Source organism: Kryptolebias marmoratus, linkage group LG7 (assembly GCF_001649575.2).
Source record: "Kryptolebias marmoratus isolate JLee-2015 linkage group LG7, ASM164957v2, whole genome shotgun sequence".
Lineage (NCBI taxonomy): Eukaryota > Metazoa > Chordata > Actinopteri > Cyprinodontiformes > Rivulidae > Kryptolebias > Kryptolebias marmoratus.
This window is the reverse complement of record NC_051436.1, coordinates 9,852,244-9,868,215: the sequence shown is the minus strand read 5'-3', so window position 1 is coordinate 9,868,215 and position 15,972 is coordinate 9,852,244. Positions and strand designations below refer to the sequence as shown.

The window sequence follows — 15,972 nt, the reverse complement described above, 5'->3', positions numbered from 1 at the left end:
ATACAGAAAAGAGACACTTCCTGTTACAGCAAGTCATAACACTTACCTGCATGTTTCTGGGCTGCAAACTGAACTCCCGCACCAAAAATACAAACATTAGTATTGAATTTTATAAAAATGGGATGTTAAACAACTATCGAACAGTTTACATTTGGAGCGTTTTAATTCAGTTTATACTAATTGATTTGACGTTTAAAATCAATAAAACGAGGCTTAGAAAGCTCACAAACTGCATTAATGACGCCTCTACAATCAACCTAAAAGGGATAGTTTGCATAGTTTTTTTTTTTTTGCATTTTGTTTTTCTACTTGTGAAGTAGTTACAACTTATTTTTGTTTCTACAAATCTGTCCAACTAAAACTTCTGTCTACTGCAAGTAAGATACTGAGACATGCTAGTGAGGCTGTGTCATATAGATGAAAACAAACGCTCATTTTGAAATCGTTTGTTGTCTCAAGTTTCAAGTTCAACACATAATTAAAATTTCAAGTTAAAGCAATACAGACAAAAACGGCCTCATTATCACCCGCTGCTGAAGGTGTGTGCTCATTTGACTGCCGTGTCAGTAAAAGATCTCGTGAATATGTAACAATTAACAGTGAAACTGTCAGAAAGTAATTATTAGACGTACGTGTACAACTATTAACCTTTGGTGTCCATCCAATTTAAGATGGCTGCCACAGCTAAGCCAACTCAGTCACAGATACCGAGCTAAAACTGGCTGTGGTAGTAGCTGAGAGTCATCCCCAACACGTCCTCCAAGCACCAACAGATATTCATTCCTTCGAGAAATCCTATTAGCACATACTTTTTATCTGTAATCCTTAAAGTTGATACTGAGATAAATTTGATTTACTGTGACGTCCTAAAAGGTCCAATTAGGCAACATGTTTAATTAAAACTGAAGCAGGAACTGTCTGAGTCAACCCCGTTTGTTAGCAAAAGCATCTCATGAACCTCTGGTTAACTTTTTAACTTTTAGAGGCAGCCGCAGCTCAGAAACCTCAGCAAAAAAAACCCGCCAAGACTTTCTGCGTGCTGTAGAGCTGCTTCAAAGATCCAGAATTACCCCTTTAAGGTTGTGTTTTTAACAACGTAATAAAGGCAGCTTTGACTCGGGGTGCAGTTGGAGTGCTGGAAGTGAAATCAAATTATGAAAGGATGCAGAACTGGCAGGCGTGGCTGTTTGAATTCCCTCTTCTCCACCTCATCAGTTTCACAAACTCCTCTAATCTCCTTGGACGAGCGAAAAACGGAAACGGAAACGAATCCGAATCTGAAAACTGCTCCGTTTTCTGCTCAATCTGTTCCAAAACAAAACAACGCCTCCCGACTGTTCCCTCCTACAGCGTCATTATGTGTACCTTTAGTCCCCCGGACACAAACCAGACGTTTAGCAGCATTTTCGGGTTTAATTAAAGCAAGAAAACGTATTCTGTGCGCCCAGCTGTGACCGAGCAGCAGCAGCAGGTAAAGATAAAACCTGTCCCTGAACCCCGACAGTAAAATCACTCTCCACGGGGTCGCTCCTCCTAACGTCTTCATCTTAAAGGAGCCGATCCACAGAGCGGCAAACTTCTGGTTTAGGTCGTCCTAAATATGAATAGAACTGAAACGCAATACATTTTTCTTTATTCAATCACTCCTTTTTTTTGGCTTTCAATGTAGGAAATTAAAACTCAGCGGCCTGTTTGGGTTCGGGATGGAAATGGTATCGATCCACATTACCCCACTGAGTAATGAAAGCTCATTCCACCTGGCTCCTACAATCACTTTCAGCCCCATTACTGGAACCGCTTCTCCAGGTTTTTCCCCCCAGTCGAGCAGCTCGGGCCGACAGGGGGTTCCAATTTAAACGTCAATTAGTGTGCTGACAGGAGGTTAACTAGAAACTGTTCTTCTGATTGCTTCATCATGGCCGCTTCACAGATGGCACCAATTACAGAAAGTTGTTTTTTTTTTTCCTTCTATATGTTGATAACGGAAATATCGCTGAATAAGGCATATAAGCCTTGTGCTGCTTGGAAATCCTAGTCTAAACGGGACACTTTTCAATCAGAATTTCCGCCATTTTTTTGCATTTCGACAACAAAAACCAGAAAGTTATAAAAGTGCGAGAAGGTTTACTGGGAATTCGCTCTTATTAGGATGATGTTTGCGTCCGCACAGATGGGGAGAAAACAGATGGAGCTTTTAGGGGTTTTATGGATCGGGAGATAATAAAACCCGATTTGGTCTTTGCCAGCTTCTTCCAGGAGTGGAAGGATCCAACAAATTCACCCCAAGGTCAGACTGTGCAACGTTCTGAGAAAATGTACCTCAGACTCCAAAGACTATCCGGTTTGGAGTCCTTCACACACACGCTCCAAGTTTCTACTTCATCTCCGCCTAAAACTTTTACCATCAACTCTTGGGAGGCAACCCCCGTTTGTCTGTTAGCAAAATATCTCATGAACCGCTGGAGGAATTCTAATGAAAGTCCCAGAAAGCGATCGCTGGACGCACATCTACAACTGACTGACTTTTTGAGTCGATCGATGTTAGCAAACACAAAAAATTGACTCCAATTCGATCGATTTTACGTCATTCCCAACACACAGTCCGAGCGCGACGTCTCCCAGGATCTCACAAGGTTCGAGGTTTGACCCAAACAGCCGCGACTCAGTCGTTTCTCATCGTAAGCTGGTTGGAATCTGAAACTCCGATGTGAAAGGCGGCGGGCGGTATGGATTCCCGGCTTTGGGGCTTATCAGCAAATCTTTTATTTTATATCCGTTTTACTTTATCACATATTAAAGGCACGAGCAGTCCACAAATGAAGCACCGGGTCAACGAGCTGCAAAGGTACCAACAAATTTAATCTGCGTCTGCACAGGGTCTGCCATTTCTGTAGATACTCCTTAATAAAATGGGAATGGTTGGTAATATTAAACTTCCTGTTTGTGGCACATTACTATATGGGAGGAGGGAAACTTTTCAAGATTGGTGGTGACCATGGCGGCCATTTTGGATCCAAGTTTTGTTTTTTCCAATGGGAAGAGGGTCATGTGACACATCGAACTTATTGGGAATTTCACCAGAAAAACAATGGTGTGCTTGGTTTTAACGTAACTTTACTGTTTCATGAGTTATTTACAAGTCTCTCACCACTTCTAAAACGTGTTCCAAGTGCTGCCCATTGAGTTGGATTGTCAACCATTCCAATTTCATTAAGGTGTATCCATATAAAAGGCCCACCCTGTATGTTTGGGCCTTTAAAACCCCACTAACCCAATCCCTTTATGCTCCAAAACAAGGCAGGCATCCGTACGGGCCCTCACGTTTGAAACTCAGAAACTTCAACCCGACCTGACAGCGGCGTAAAGACCGCTTCAGATCAGAGGCGAAACGCGGCGCTCCACATCTGAGAGCCGAGCGTCCCTTTAAGGGTAAACTGAAGAGGTTCCTTACCAGACGAGCCTGAGGCAGTCGATTGGGGACGGTGAGGATGTGGAGCGAGAGAGAGGCATTTCTCTCTCTCTCTGTCTCCCTGCAGCAGCTCCGACCTGCCTCGCTCTCAGCTGGAGGTCCAAGGCGAGCCGGCCCTCTTCTGTCAGGGTCCAGACAGAAGGCTTGCGCGCTCTGAGGGGGTTTAAACATGAAAGCGTTACCAGCAGGCAATTAAACGAGAGGACTGGGGTAAACATGGCTGGAATCATTTTTGATGTTTTCAACTGGAATATAAGACGTGCCCTTAAACTTAATAGGTAAAAAAAAAGTAGGAAAAACCTAAAAATAGATGTGTTTTAAGGACCTTTAAATTAGTTTATCTGCGTTTAAAGCAAAGCTATGATTGAAATAACCAGAAGAGGAACTAAACTCACTTTATATTGGGTCAGTTTAATTAATTAGGTGGCAGAATAGTTACCTTGAGTTGCAAAGCCTTAAAAAAAACCCGTCAAACCAGCATTTTTCTCATGACGTCGGCTCTTCTTATACAAACTTCAAGTAAAACGTGTGACACTCTGGACATGTTTAATTTCAAACCACAAACCTTCTAATATTGCTGAAACATATGAGATTTGAAACAAAAAAAGGGGCTTTTTGTGCTTAGTTTTATACAATTACAGCTGATTTCTAATGGGGGAAAAAAAACACCATTTAAAGCTGAAGGCACATTGATTTTTTTTTGTTTTTGTTCCTATTGTTGTAAAAAGTCCACATCAGCTGTCTGGAAATCAACCTAAAAGTAGAAAAATAAAAAGTAGCATCCTCCGATTTTGAAGGTTGCGGAAATTGTTCTGCAGATATTCCTGATTTCCGAGAGCGGTTTCGTCTCCAGACAGTCGAGTTCCCCGGCCTCCGTTAATTCGCATCTGTCCCGTGTCGGGGGAGACGGAGCACACGCCTCTGACTCGGGTCCCGTCTCAGATATCCGTCCGAGGCGTCTCCTTGCTCTGCTCCCACGTCAGCTCCACAGGCAGATGTTGCTCACGGCCTGGCAGGAGGAGACGCTCTCGGCCGGGGAGAGGTAGATCTTGCCGCTGGGGCAGACGCACACCTCGTACGCGGCGGCCTGGTCCCGGAGGGCCTGGCTGGGTGACGCGGCGTAAACACCGAGCGGGAGGCTGCCGAGCTGAATGCTGTTTGCATCCAGAAGGAGCTGGAAGAAAAAAAAAACATCAGAGAGACGCTGGAAGTGATCCAAATATACCAGAGGTGCCCTGAAGTGATGTACTACCAACTGGAACTGATAGATTGCTGAAATGTAGTCGGTAAATACAGCAGCTCCGACCTGATGAGTCACAAGAAGCAGTCAAGGAGTTTTTACTATTTTTGGACACACTTAGCGCTGGCTAGGAGGACGGCAGCTGATCAGCATCTTTGGTTTTGACTCAAACATCCAAACTGCTGAAGGAATTTAAATCTCACACAGACATTTATTTTATGGCTTCAGTTTGGGTGTCACACACACCGCCCACGTCGGTGTTCTCGTATTGTTCACGTGAGGCGAAGGAGTTCAGCCAACGACGTTAAACGATGCCTTTAATGACCACTTTTTGCTTCACGGTGAGTTCAATGATTGGAAGGTTTCCAGGCCCTGTAGCTACAAAAAAAAACAAGCCCAAATCATCAGCCCTCCACCACCGTGCTTTACAGTTAGAAGGTATTTATCCTGTCATGCTGTGTCTGTCGCTACGGAGATCGTTCCTGATGGGCGTGGCAAACCTAAAGGCCTTTCTTACAAAACGAGCCGCTCTTCCTTCACGTTTCAGAGTTTTTAACACGCTTGTTACCAAGCAAACTCGTAAACCAGTGGACAGATTTGAATTAAACTCCATCTAATCATTAGATGTACGTCTACAACCGATTCTAACTTTTGGAGCCGACTCAGATCAAGACAGCTGCCTCGGCCAACTAACATTAAAAACAAGCAAAACACTAAATTTACTTAATTTCCGTCACTTTTGCAAAGGTTGAGCTAAACTGCGGTGTGGTAGGAGCTGAGAATGATTCGCAACATGCAGTCCAAGTGCTAACACATCACACAACACCTTGAGGTATCATGAAGCTTTTACTTTTATTTCTCAACATGAAATGATTTTACATCTAAAACGACAGCCTTAAAAGGAGGTGGGTGATTTGCTTTTCTTTAAGGAATTTAGGCCTTTAATGGTTTAAGAAACAGGTTTGATCAGTTTTTCAATTTAAGTTTTTGTTCCACCCAAACTTTCCGGTTAATTTCTTGGTTAATACGTAAAATCCAAAGGGCTGCAATGGGATTTACTCCCCATTTAACCTGATATACAAGTAAAAAGTGGAGATTTAAAACACGACTTGATGCAAATGCAAACAAACCAAAAAATAAATAAATTGAAGATTAAAACGGCACCATAATGGACGTTTGTTTCGTCCCGAAGCAACCAGAGTTTCTCTCACCTCTCCCTCCGTGGACTGCAGCTGCAGGTCCTTCCTGCTGCTGATCCTCAGCGTCCCGTCTGCAGCGCTCACCTCCACCCCTCGGGGAGCCTCCATGGTCAGGGTTCGAGTTGGCGACTCCAGCCTAATGGGGAAATACCATCCGGACATTCAGCGGAAGAATTTAGCTCCTTTTTTTCGCTGAAGAAATGAGTCCTGCACGATTAAAAAAGCTGTAATTTTTCCTCATATTTTACACAGAAGCACCTTCATTTGCCTCTTCTCAGTACGTATACTTTTGCTCTTAGCTGTCACAAGTTCTCATCTTTCCAAACCCCCGGGAATCACCCCGAGCAGCTCCTAATTTTAATGCTCCAGTTTCGACTCCCGGCATGTCTGCGGCTAATGCGGTTAGCGTTTTCCTCGGTAAACCATTTGTTTACACACAGGCTCATCTCTGAGCCTGAGAGCCGATCGATGAGAAATCTATTTTCATAACTCAGAACTGTTTCAAATTGATCCCCCCCCTCCCTCCATCACATCCTCCTCAAATCTGTTTTCAATACATTTTAAAGTGAATACGTTAAAGCTGCTCTCTCGAAATCATTTCTTTCTCCAAAACCTCTAAAAGTATTCAGATTTTTTTTTTTTTTGTGCAAATGGAACAAAGGAGAAACGGAGGTGAGAAAATACATTTTAGTTTGAAAATCTTTTGCCAAAAACCCCCACACTTTGGAAATGTTTGTCTTTCCGATCAGCCGAAAGTCAACAAAATTATAAACCAATACTTATATATTGAAGGTCGATTCTGTGGAGGTCACGAACAATGATTATTTTACTTTTTGCTCGTTGAATGAGCTCAGTTTGGAGTTTTTAATTCGAACCAGGCCGATGAGCTAACGGCTAGTCAGAGTGAGGCTAAATGCAAAGCGGCTTGCTGCCATCCTGAAGCGACTTTAATCTAAATTATTTTGCAGCAGTACACCACAAAACCACTGTTTTACCAACCTTTGCGTCGCGGTTATTAACATGATTCCATGGATCGCAGCAGCAGCTCGCTGTACCACCTCTGGTGCGACCCGGGTCAGTTCCTGAAGCGATACCAGAACGTTTCTGTCACAGTAACCACGTGATTGTGAAACTGACGGCGATCCAAGCGTTTATAAAGCAGCGTTTGCACGGTGCAGTGGAGTAGCTCACTCAGACTAGCCGTTAGCTCATCAATCCGATCAGAATTCAACTTTCGTTCTCCAATGAGGTTGTTCAAAAGGCTATCTACAATGGGTAAACAGTTAATCGTTCATAATAACCGTTCCACAGAGCATTTTAAAAGATCTGAACTCTCTGTAATATGTTGTTTTTAGCCTTTTTTTTAGCTTTAGCCAAATCTTCACTTCTTAGGAGTCTATTTGAGCGCAAAAATCATTTACAAATACATTTAATTACATAAGGAAAATGTCTATTTCACGTAGCGACAATTTTTTTTTGCCTCCTCTGGAGCCACAGACTTTCATTATCAGGCCACGAGACTGTTTAAAGGCGTCACGTCTTAATAATTTCTCCAGAGTCCGCTGATGATCCATGACCTGGACAGACGAGTCATTAAAAGACTCATTTACAACGCTGCGCGCCGAGCTGAGCTGGAGGAGAGAGGAGAGATGTGACGCATGTGTGTGTGTGTGATATTTTCCCTCCATTCACAGCCGTTCAATCATCACTCACTGCACACACACACACACACGGCAACTCTGCCAGAAGACAAAGTGCTCAATTTCCAAGAGTGCTTGTTTCAGACACAGTCCAGCATAAAGCATTAAATGAATTAAATTAAGGGGGGAAAAAAAGAAAGAGAAAAAAAAAATGTCTCCTCGGTTTTATAACCAGCTCAGGCTCCGTCCATTATCATGTATGCTTTTGGTATTTGTACGACTCCAGCGGCTCCGGTGAAGTCACATTTCACTTTAATGCTGACTGATAAAATCTGGTAATGAGCGACCATTTAAAACACATCAATAACTGATCCCACAATTACATTAATTACATTTCATTTTAACCTCACGGTGGATTGTTTAGTGAAATAAGGTCCTTAGATGGATGTTTCTTATGTTTTTTTCTTTATTTTTTTTATATATGTTATAAGTACCTAGAAGGTTCTATAATAACGTAAAATTAAACAAAATGTTGAGGGATTGTGTTTCAAGTTTGCACAGAAACTAAAAACTTGTCAGTCGTTAAACATTTATTGGAGATTTACTCCTCGGAAGCTGAAGTGTTTTCTCTCGCGAACTGCGAGACGTAAAATGTGTCATAAAATGGGCGATTTTGATTTTGCCGGATGAAGACGAACTAACGGCCGATGCCAAAAGTTCCAAACTAAGATGTCTGTCGCGCAACATGTCGAGGATGACTCTCAGCTACCACCACACCAAGTTTCAGCTCAGTATCTGGAAACGTGACCGAGTTAGACCCATTTTCCCCCACGCGGAATATACAGTCATGTACGTGACGAAGGAAAAAAATTTAAAAAACGACAATCTGATGTGTTCTTCATCTTGTTGAATTTAACTCTCTCCTCCTATGTTTACATCTCCGGTCGGCTTGTTTACTGATTACACTCCCTGCTAACGATTCGCTGACCAATTATTGAGAAAACTGTCAGAAAGAAATGCAGATTATTACTTTTTTTCTCTCCCCCCTCCAGACACTGCAGCTCTGTAAATAATACTTTCTTGAGCTAAGCAGCTGGTGACCTTAATTTTCCATTAGAGGAGCCTCTGCAGAAAAAATATGACAGCTATTTTCTTTTGAAATGTTACAATGCCTTATACCTTTCAGATCATTAGGCTGACTGATGAGGCTTAATACCACTTCATACTGAAAGGCTTGTTATTTCCAGAATATTCCTCGGGGCTCCTGGCTCCGTCCGCAAACACACGGGGGATGTGACTTATGGGGCATTTAAAGTCAGAAAAGGCTGTTTGTGACGGGGTTGTCTCATTATCTGCGGAACCCGACCAACCTGCATTCAAGTCGACCTTTAGATCAACAAAAAGGTCAGCGTACCACCGGAGCCGTGGGGCAAAAAAGTGCTGATGACTCGAGTTGATAAAGCAGAGGAAGAGTCGGCTTACTGCATATAGATCATTACAAAAGATGAAGGTAAAGTTTATTTAGAGGTCTCAGACACGTTTTTTTCCTTGGCTTTACGAGCTGACGGCAGCTTGGATTTCATTTAAATGGATGAAGTTACAGATAAAACTCTGAAAACAACACGGAGAGAGAAATGGCAATGAATGCTGACGGGGGAAGTTTAAACATGCACGGTTGTAATCACTAACACATCATTATCGTTAAACTTTTGGCTTATTTTCTACAAAGCCGAGAAAAGTGGTGACAAAGGCTGGGAAGAGAAGCCAGAAACGAACTGGGAATGCCACGTCACACCAACGGATCTGAATTAATTGACACCACTAACACATACGGGACGCGTCAAGCTGCAGTGAGCTGCAACACAGATCAGTTTACAAAAAAAAAAAGATGTTTTTCTTTTCTTTCTCACCAGAAGAGCCAATCTCTCAACCAGACGACATCTTTTTTTGCTGTCGTCTTCGTAATGACAATAATTGGAGTAGTGCCTCCTCAAATCTTTCCTCATCCAATTTTTATAATTCTGATACGAAGCAGTGTTACAACTAAACTAGAGAAGAACTGGTTGTTCAGTAAGTTATCTACAACAAGTAATACAATCTGAACGGTCACTTCAGTGCAACATTTTGCCAATCCGGAGAACCCCGTACTATTACAAAACGACTATACGCTGAATCAGAATGAGCTCAGGTTTTCTGCCATTGCTTCCCTCATTATGAGACAAAGTTTGGTTCTTTTCAGTGTTTTATTAGTGTTAGACAAAAACTAAAAAATGTTGGTTTTCGGTTCATTGTTCATTTCGTTTTAATCAAGAGTTCCTCAGGCCTGTAACTCACAGGGCTGAGACTGGTGGCGACTAGTTGGAGACACAAAATTGGTAAGAAAAACCTAAATTTTCACTTGGAATCCCATTGAATTGATACTTAAGACGCATGTGTGGACGTAACGGCAAATAAACTGAGACATTCACGTGGCAATCCTGCAAATGTTGGTCGCAATTTAGTCACAAAGTGTTCCAATTAGGTCTCAATTTAATCCGTTTCTTGTCAGAGGCAATTTGATTTCAAGGCCTCTCTCCCAGAGTTTTCATATTTCTCATACTTTCTGACTCATGGAAACTAATTCCAGGATGGTTTAAGACGCCCATGACAACTGAGTGCTTGAAAAAGAAAATCTGCAAAATTTCTCGAACCCGTTCCAAATTCCAGCGACTCGAGACCAAGGCCTTGAGACCCACGCAAGGAAAAAATCGACAACTCTTGAGAACGCCGCTCGCAATTTACCACCAAGAGTCGCAGCCCAGCGAGACGAGGACCTAATGCTCACCTCGCCTAAATTCATTCATTTTACGGCGTAATCCTTGACGCCAAAATCTAAAATCACACGATGAATGACCACCATATAACCCCCAAAGTGTTAACCAGCTACTTGTTTTCCAGTAAAACATGAAAAATAAAATTAAATCAACTTCAGCCCATAAGATCTTCTTTCAGTCAGGTATAAACTAGGACCTACACAGACCGAACCACTTATAGAAAACATTAAATCTCATAAAATACACAAAATGGTGGCAAAAAAAGAAGATTAAAAACTCTATAATCAATGGTGAGCATAATTATCAACTCCACAGATTTTACATCAAGGAGACATTAGCCGACTCCTCGTGCGTTTAATAGCATTACAGCTCGACAGATAATCACTTTTCTCACCTGTGTTCACTTTCTAATGGAAATGAAATCCATACAGACTGAGCAGACACTTCAGCTGATCGGTGTTCGTTCAGACATATTAATATCAACAATCTTACTGCTGATGACTCCTCAGACAAGTATGACAGAAAAAAAACATGGCAATAAATGAACAAACTTCACCCTTTTTTTCCCAAGAAGCACAAACCGTTTCCTTCTGACGTCTCCACTGTTTAAACGGGCCGAGTTTATAGAGTTTTTCCTCCTTGTTTTGCCGTCAAAAGAGATTTATGCACAACCTATTTTTAACCGAACGGAGGTTCTAGGTTTTATTTTCAGTGTTTATATCCTTACTGAACACGTATCCCTCTATAAAAGGATGAAACGCCAGCAGAAAACATCTTAAAAGCTGCTTGAATTAATTAGAGTTCAACTGCCCACACACCTAAAAGCTTTTATGCCTGAAGGAGAAAAAAAAGGTACTGGAGCCACCAGAGACTTACCGATGTGCTGCATAATAATGACAGACAATACTAATAATGCAACAATAAAGTATTAAATAACAATTACGTTAATCTGTTTAATCCATTTTTAAAGGACTGTATATCTTTATTTCTGCGATTTGATGATTTCATCACGTTTATGTGCATTTTATCTCAAACTCTCCAAGGTGACGTTATGAGTTTCAGTTCATTCGGGGCTTAAAGTCGGCGTTTATGTCATGCTTTATTTGTGTATAATGGGAGAAAAAAAATTTATAAGAAATAATTTAACCAGATGAAATCATGAAACAACTCTTTTTTTTTTTTGGTTTGTGAGACTCGATAAACAACCCTGTGACCTCGAATGACCCTCTGTGAAAGTTGTTTTAAGACGGCAATGATCCGCTTCGGTCCTGCCCCCCCCGCTCAAACCAGCCACTAGCTTATCAATCAGGTCAAAATTTAATTCTGGTTTTCAAAAAGCTACACAAAACGGGCAAGATATTAATCGTTTATAAACTTTTCATAGAACCCATCCTTCCAAAGATCTAAACTATCGCTCTAACAGCAATAAAGCTGCACAGGTGACTGTAAAAAACAGACACACAAAGTGACCCCCTTTTTTTTTAGCCATTTATGTATTCAGAGTAATGTTTAGGTTAGTGGAAATAAACAGCTGAAGGGTTCTGAAACATTAGGGACAATTTACAATAACATGAATGTGCGTTGAGCTCGGCAGCCATGTGCTCCGTTTTCCTTTCCACAAAAGGAAGTCGCGCTCGGGGACATTTATTCCAGGCGGTAAAGGAAGTTAGTTCTGATGAAAATGGCAAAATCTGCCCACTAAACAGGAAACTCTTGACATACGAGAGGATTACGTCACCCTGACTTCAGTTATGGGGTCTCCATGTAAAATGATGCACGAGAACCTCGTCGAAAACTGAACCCTCGACGTGCACCTCACTGATTTCTACTTTTCACGGCGCATGCCTGAAAATCTCTGAATCGTCAACAATTTGCTCTTGTCCACAATTGTGAAAACAAAAGTAAGTCTGTAGGTACTCAGCAATCGTCTTAGTCACAGATAATATGAAAGAAACCAGCTAAAACTTTGATAGAATGTAAAGAAATGCCAGCTGAATTATTGTGGCCCTTATACTCGGTTATATAAAGGCTGCAGGAGGATGACAAACAGAGCTGAACGCCAGTGTACACAGACTCTCAGGAACTCGGGGAGATGAACAGGTGCTTCAAACAGAAGGACGATCTCAGGTGGCTTGCTTTGATTTCGTCTTTGCTCTGCTCGTCTCCCAGATTACCACCAGCTGGCGGAGAAAGGAAACGCACCACGAAGGGACTGATCTTTCTTTAAAGAGGAGGAGGGCGACATGGAACGCGAGCCAAGACGCGTCTTTAGCATAAGGGAGGAAGTTTACTGAGAGCTGGTGTTTGAAAGTAGAGCCTTCAGACGGGGGGGGGGGAGAGAAAGGCTCAGAGCTGAATAAACAAGACAGCGTTAAGTGTGCGGCACATTTAACTGGAGACGCACCGATCAATCAGGTGGGTGAGCACTTTCAGCCGAGTTTAGCCTTCACCAGCAACTCGCCAATCTGACACTCAAAGATCCAATTATTTCCTCAGTCCATGAACGAACCAAAGCCAAGCAGCAATAATAGTAAAAAAAAAAAAAAAAAGAAAAAAAGAAACTTTCCTGTGTTAGTGCTAATATCTCATGGGGTTTTGATTACTGGCGACATATTCTGGATGAAATTTGCGAAGGTGTTTCTGAAGTGTTGGCCAAAGTTCCCAATTTCTTCTTGCGCGAGTTGCAGGAACACGTTCAAAGATTTTGTGAAACAAATTTTTGAAGATGCAGTTGTAGCGTCTGTATTCCTTCTCGGTTTAGTTTCTGTAAATCCAGAGCGACGCAGACGTATGTTTTTGGCGACAGGTATGAAAACTCGGAGTTCGGACGAACATGTCCTTCAGTGTGACCCCAAGTGAAAATCTGCATATTTTCTAACAGTTTTTGCGTCTCCAGCTAGTCCTCAACAATCACAGCCTAGTAAGATACGAGCTTAACACAAATTTGTGGTCGTTTTAGCATGTCTTTGATACATACATACATCTCTCTATGAGAGATCACAAACATTATCAATACTTAAAGCTTACCGACGTAAGCTTTAGGTAGAAACGCCTCCAGAGCGCCGTTCGTGGAGCCCTGCATGACTCTAACTGAGCCTTAATGCTGCGAGTGGTGCAGCTTTGTAGTTTAACCAAAGTCGTACTAAAAAATCACAACTTCTTCTATATATAAGGTGCTCCGGATTATAAGGCGCACTGTTGTTTTTTGAGAAAACTGAAGACTCTTAAGTGCGCCTTATAGTCTGGAAAATACGGTAAATCCAGATGACTCTGAAATCTTTCATAATCTTAGAAATAATCATCGAACAGTTTGTTACAACCATCAAATCGCAGTTTGCTACGCATAACGTTCTTTAAACTAATTTAACATTTTAACTGGTTTAACAGTAAATAAGACTTTTTTTTCATCTTTTTGGAGACTGCTGCAACTTATTTCAAATTGAGGTCTTAATAAAAGAAATAAAACGAGACCTTGTGATATGGTGCACTTTTTATGTTTTGAGGTGTGTTCACACAAGTTCGGAAACATGCAGATGACGTCTGACAATCGTTCAGGCAGCCTCGTCCGATGTGTGGCAGCTTCTACAGCATTCTGTGCAGAAATTTACAGGCTTCTGGCGTTTTGGTAGACATGATTCGAATTGGATTTGACACATTGTAGCTTCTCCAAACAAGTAAAAGTCTTAATTTCCCCTCAACGACAGAGTCAGTTATTGTTTTGTTTGGTCGCCGTTTTATGCACAGCCCAATTATCCTGTGAACAGACATTGTTATTCGAATAATTCAAAACGCGTTGGACTCGACTTCGTGGCATCAAAAGTCCCCGCGATTCAGTTCGCTCCATTCTGCTTCGCTAAGGCTTCTGTATTAAAAAAAATAAAAGCTTTTATACGACGTCTGGGGTGGGGGGAAATTGGATTTAGATAAAAGGAGCATTTGAGTTCTGTCGGTACAGTTTCTACATCTGCTTGTTTGGAAGATTTTCATTAACTGGAGGTGGAGGCAGCCAGTCATCTTGAAACAGTTTGAAAATTACATTTTTTTTTTATCAACTTAACAAACATGATTCAGCTTTATTGTTGTGTAAATTAAATACATTTGGTTTAATGTGCTAATAAATAATAAGAAAATCCTGTTTGAGTGAACATCATGTTGCTTTTTTTTTTTTTGTGTTTTGGCTGCCCCGTTTCCTTGGCTCTCGTTGAGATTGTGGCCACATTGCAGATGGTCACCCCTGAGCCGTGTGTGTGTGTGTGTGTGCTGGAAAGTCCTGACTGTTGGCTTGAAAATGAAAACCATCAGTATTCCTCTCACTCTGGAAGGAATTCGCTGCCAGAACAGTGCTTTTTCTGTCAACTTTGATCCCAGCTCTCCTCCGCGGCGCGGGGAAGTTGGACAACAAACCGAACTCCTCGCAGCTCGTTAATGGAGCGACGAGGGAGCCGGAGCCTCGGGCAGAGTTCGGCGGGGATCACGTGCACGAGGGAGTGGAAGCAGTACGGCGCAAGCTTAATCTTTTTCCCCCAACTTTCTCCACGCCTATTTTTTTTTTTTTTTTCCTTTGGCTCTTTAATCAATTCCTGTCTGCTATAGAGAAAAACTAATAAATTAGTTCACCCCCTCGGCTGTGAAATTAATATAGTGGTCAAATCTGGTGGCGGTGGTAACCAGTCGACAATACAGCGCTTGAGATAATGATAGTGGTGAGTAATGGAGCCCGCTGCGTCTTTCTCTTTTCTTTAAAGCACTCGTCGACTTTGAAATGCCACGGAACATTCATCATCATTATTTCAAGCTCTTAATTTTAATTTAACGGGATATGAACAGGTGATGTTAGGCTTTAATGTTTTGTTTTTCTTTTTGTTCTGCAGAGTCAGTAAACACCGACTCACCTCAGGTCCTCGGACGTCTTCGCTCGGATCAGCGGAGCCTCGACCGAGTGTCCGAACACGGCGCCTTCTGAACCTGCTGACAGAGTTCACTCGTATGAAAACGTTTCTTTAGATTTCACATCGTTCACGTCTGCACTTCCATTCCATTTGACTAAATACAAAAACATAAAAATCGAATTATGTTGGCTGACGGGGAAATAAACCAATGAAAAACAGAGATGCTCAGTATTAGGAAAGCAGCATCATTATTGGTGAGTTTTTGTTCTTTTTGTTTCCGTCACCACGATGCTCACAACGATCTCCATGGGCTTCAACATTTTAGCTGCTATACCTCATTTAGGCTGTGGTAGTCGATCTGAACACCAAAAATAACATTATCTGCCTTTCATGGCAATGGGTGCTCGTTTCTCTGCTCGTTAGCTCACCATCTCCTGAAACACTGGTTGGATTTTAATGAAACTCTCAGAAAGTAATCAATAGACGCAACTCTACAACTGATTTACTTTTGGAGTGGTCCCGATTCAAGGTGGCCACCACAGTTAATCAACCTCAGCAAATGCACAAGAGATAAGTTGAGATATTTGTTCAAAACTCTGAGAATCTACACCAGCATACTTTCAGGCCAGTCATCCAGGCCATGGTAAATTCAAAAAAAAGTTAAAAAACAAAAACAAGTGGACTTCTATTCTGTAGCTGAAGACGTTTCGCTTCTCATCCGA

At 41.9% G+C, this 15,972-nt stretch overlaps 1 protein-coding gene across 4 annotated transcripts in view; it reads right to left on the bottom strand.

The window, feature by feature from the left end:
- Positions 1–3,998: 3,998 nt before the first annotated feature.
- LOC108234851 (zeta-sarcoglycan-like) overlaps positions 3,999–15,972 on the bottom strand; it is a 41,495-nt gene continuing 29,521 nt past the window's right edge. For 2 of the 4 annotated variants that reach the window (XM_037976361.1, XM_037976360.1), the window contains exons 6-8: positions 15,254–15,329; positions 5,921–6,044; positions 3,999–4,643 (exon numbers count right to left, since the gene is read on the bottom strand). In XM_037976361.1, the coding sequence (XP_037832289.1) occupies positions 4,449–4,643; positions 5,921–6,044; positions 15,254–15,329 (395 nt within the window). In that variant the 3' untranslated portion in view covers positions 3,999–4,448. The remainder of the gene's footprint in view (positions 4,644–5,920; positions 6,045–15,253; positions 15,330–15,972) is intronic. The other 2 variants (XM_017414394.3, XM_025005544.1) reach the window with 1 other exon arrangement.